Genomic DNA, 4,301 nt, shown 5'->3' on the forward strand with positions numbered 1-4,301 from the left:
CGGTATACATTATTTTTAATTTTGATTATTGAGTGAGAAATAATTGAATACATATTAACATCTAATTATTATTATAAATAATGGACACATTATACGCTCGCGTCTGAAATAATCCCATGCATCGCAGAGAAATTGGAGAAAATGCTGTTGCGTTTGAGAGGTTGCTATTTTTATACAAGTATCTTTTTTTCGTTTTTTTTTTTTTTTTTTCGATAAAATATTTCTCTTTCTTTTTAGCAATTTGTCCATTTTTTCCGAATGCGTGTACATGCGTTGTGTGCGTCGGTGAGGATCAGAGAAATGCGCGTGTGCTGCGGCGAGTGTGTGGTCTGTCTCGTTAGGGGTGTGAGTGTTTCAGGCGGGATTGTGGATCGAACTGGCCACACAGCGCCACGCCGGGTGTTACGCTCGAGCTGAAACAATGCAGAAGCACGAGGGTCCGAGCGATCAACCCCCTTGTGCGGCTCATGAAACGGCACTAATGCCTTTCGCGCGAATTTACGCGCTAATTCGCCAAGCGTTCATCTTCGGCCTGGCTCAAGGATCATCGTTTCTAAGTCCGCTGATGTTGCATCGCGGCGATATTATCGTGAGGAATTGTTAACTTTGGGAAAAAGTTGTTCCCTCTCGTTTCATAAATAAGAGCTGCAGAATATATAAGGATGCGACCCGCTTGTAACGCTGCAAACGTTTTGTTGACCAATCGGGAGAAAGAATTTTACCAAGAGTATCGATCATTCAAAGAACGACGCCTCAAAGCGTTTGCAGCGTAAAGTGGATCGCGTCTTAAAAATGTAACAGAGAAAGAAGATTTACATGCCTAAGTTATTTCTGTATTCCTCGCGAATGTTTTATATGATTTATTGAATATAAAAGTATAATTAATAATGCAACATTGAGATACATAAAATATTGTTTATCATGCATTTATAAACAATGGTCAAGATATATATATATATATGTGTATGCAATGCCGTCGTAGAAATACGTATTTATATCCTACGAGCAGGTACTACATTTACCGCGAAAATGTAAGGATTGATTTTCGGCTGTTTTAAGAAATTGCCGATCGTTCATGAATACTGAAATGAATACATGAAACGCGATACATCTATCGCGGTACGTCATTCGCTAACGATGCTCTACGAAGCGCAACGGCATTTGTTTATGGTTGTTGCAAAAATGAAATAATGATCGTCGGTGATAATGACGATCTTGACAATAGAATAATGAGATATATCTTGAAATGAATAAATTTGTGTAAAGAATACATAAAGAAAAGTTTTTAAGCGACATGCAACTTTCCGTACACATGACGGCGAATTATAAACTTGCGGTTTTTTTTTTTGTTCAATCTGTAGTTAAATGTTCAATCTGTTACAGATCTTGTGTCATATCGTGTATAAAAAATTAATATTATTCAATCATTCGATGAAGTCACACGATACTTTATGCTCGGACAGTTTTGTAAGACGCCGATATTCTTATATGCGAGATCGTCATTCGTCCGAATTAAATACGTATGCACTAATTGAAAAAAAAAAGTGACATCGTAAAATGAAGTATATTAACTTTAGCAGAAAGAGTTAATTTTGCACCGTATCATAAAAATTATAAAATCATCATATACACAGTGTCTAAAATTTAGACATTAAATGACAGAGACATTAAATGACTCCCGATTATTTTTATTCTGATACAAAACTCATTAGTTTACGTAATATTACCTCACGTTACGATATCACAAGTAGGAGAACTAATAACTGCAGCCCGTATCCGGCAAGGGAACGTATACCTTTTACATAATTTAGATTTTAAATATCTCTTTCTAGATCAATTAACCAATAATAAATTAAACCAATTAATAATTTACGTGAATATTTCAATTATTTCAATATTCATGGTTCATTTTGCGTTTCAATTTAAATATTAGATTCATATCTCCATACGTTCCTCGATTTACGGTACGTCTCCATCCGGCTGCCGCTTATCCGGTCTATCACAGTTCAGTTATCCATGACGTTGTACGCAGGACTTGTTGTCGTTAATCGTTTCGTTACGGTTAAGTCGATATCAGAAGATAGATGACGGTTCGCAAAACTCACATTCATTGCAACGTTTCTGTAAGATCAAATTTTAATCATCGGAGCTCTATATAACTACAAAATTTTAATTTATAATTTATTAATTTATATATGAATTATAGATTATATTTTATGTTATGCATGTTTGAAAATTAATTATATTAGATATTTTTATTTCAACATAAGTTATAAAATGTCGTTATATACATACCGTTAGATAATCTTTGGTAAGCGGCTGCTCACGCAATCGATGATACACCAGACGATTAGTTATAAAATCTTGAATGTTATGTCGGGACAATGTTCGATCTCTCATTTGCCAGTCGAATGACGGTCTGATGTTCGCTCCCAAATTCAATATATCGCGACCTCCGTATACTACGCGAACAGTCTGAAAGAAAATATTCATTTTTCTACCTAGATGCATACTTATGTTTCATTGTTAAGATTATATGAGCACAATGCTCTCGCAATTCGTAAAATTATTTTTTTATTAAAATTAAAAAACTTTAAAGCTCAGCAAACTAAATAAATTCAATACAATTCGTATAAAGGCTAAATTAGCCAAGCACGTTGTCTGTGTAAAAAAAATACATTGTTACGAATCACAAAAATCTTCCAAACGGTTCGATTCTCAACGGAACCAGTGAATAAATAACTTACAAACATATATTCTTATATTCTTTCGTATGTTACGCGTCGTTAGATTAACATAAAAACTTGTCGCAAATACTTCATGCCAGAACGCATTCGGGGACAGGAATTCCACCAAATCGAGTTAACATTTTTATACAATTATGGTAGTATTGGCTTAGAATTTTGAGAATTGCCGGACGATAGGAAGAATGTTTACATGTCAACAGATTTGTTAGATTTAAATATATCCAACAATATATCCAACAATATATATTCAACAATATATATCCAATCTATTGAAACAGTAAGTCTATCGTAAACGTTCTTCCTGTCGTCCGGCAATTCTCAAAATTCTAAGCATGAAGTATTTGCGACAAGTTTTTATGTTAATCTAATGACACATAACATATAAAAGAATATATTGTAAGAACATATGTTTGTAAGTTATGTATTCTGGACACACAACGTGCTTGGCTCATTTAGAGCCCTTATACGAATTTTATTTTTTTATTAACTCTTATACCAACAATAATTCTATAAATATTTTTTTGCTAAATACCAGGAAAAAATGTTATATATATGGACATATTTTACATATACCATAATTATACAGAGGTAAGTCTCGGTAGTCTAAAGGCTTAGAACGCTCGCACGGAATGCAAGAGATCCGGGTTCGATTCCCGGCCGAGGCAATATTTTTAGCAATAAAATTATTACAGTTTTTTAAGATTTGGGAAATTTTGGGGGGATTATTTGTTTCAGATTTATTGTGTGAATCCGATAATCTCATCGGCTCGCAATTTATTTCTGAAAATTAATTCAATTTAAATGATTGTATAGTAGTTCAATATCTTAACACTCGGACTAGTAAGGCGCTTCGTTATTTCAAGTTTTGAGGTAAGTTTTGACAAAGCTTATGTGTAGATACAGCAAACTAAACTGAGTCGAAAAGTCCTCTATCATTTTTGCAATAATTAACAAGATATTAATTACTAAAAATTGCTGAATCTGGTCTTCAATAATTTTTTACTCAAATACTATTCATACTCAAATACTATCAACTTTATAGAAAAACAGACAAGAATTGTTTATTTTGTTTGCACATAGTGGATAAGAAAATGCAATACTAAAAAATTGATAAAATTCTGAAAAAATTCTTAAAACTCTATAAGAATAAAATAGCACTGAAAGAAAAGATTGATTGCTGCAACAATTTAGATAGTAAAATATAGCACAGCATTTTTATATGGCTGCAGCAACTAGTTTTTAGTTGTAGCAACAAATTTTTAGTTGCGTTAGCCTATCGAAATCATATAGTGGATAGGCTAACACAACTAAACATTTGCTACTACAACCAAACTGGTGCTATGGCTAAAAGATTTAGCTAGCTAAATCTATCTATGTAGAATCTATCTATCTATCTATCTACGAGGGTCGTTTGAAAAGTCCGTGCAAAGTCACTGCTGATGGCACTACTGGCGCGTATCAAGGTTAGATTTAGTTAGTAGCATCTCTTGGAGGAACACACACCAAGTTACAGCCAGATCGGTCTATTTGTTTGTGTTTGGCATTCATTTGAAT

The 4,301-nt window shown here is 33.5% G+C and overlaps 1 protein-coding gene across 1 annotated transcript in view; it reads right to left on the reverse strand.

Annotated features, from left to right (window-relative positions):
- Window positions 1–1,987: 1,987 nt before the first annotated feature.
- Window positions 1,988–4,301, reverse strand: part of LOC108745971 — a 3,817-nt gene continuing 1,503 nt past the window's right edge. Inside the window, exons 2-3 of the mRNA XM_018482419.1 lie at window positions 2,296–2,475; window positions 1,988–2,121 (exon numbers count right to left, since the gene is read on the reverse strand). Coding sequence (XP_018337921.1) covers window positions 2,074–2,121; window positions 2,296–2,475 — 228 coding nt within the window. The 3' untranslated portion in view covers window positions 1,988–2,073. The remainder of the gene's footprint in view (window positions 2,122–2,295; window positions 2,476–4,301) is intronic.

Source organism: Trachymyrmex septentrionalis, unplaced genomic scaffold, assembly GCF_001594115.1.
Source record: "Trachymyrmex septentrionalis isolate Tsep2-gDNA-1 unplaced genomic scaffold, Tsep1.0 scaffold16, whole genome shotgun sequence".
In the NCBI taxonomy this organism is placed as follows: Eukaryota; Metazoa; Arthropoda; class Insecta; order Hymenoptera; family Formicidae; genus Trachymyrmex; species Trachymyrmex septentrionalis.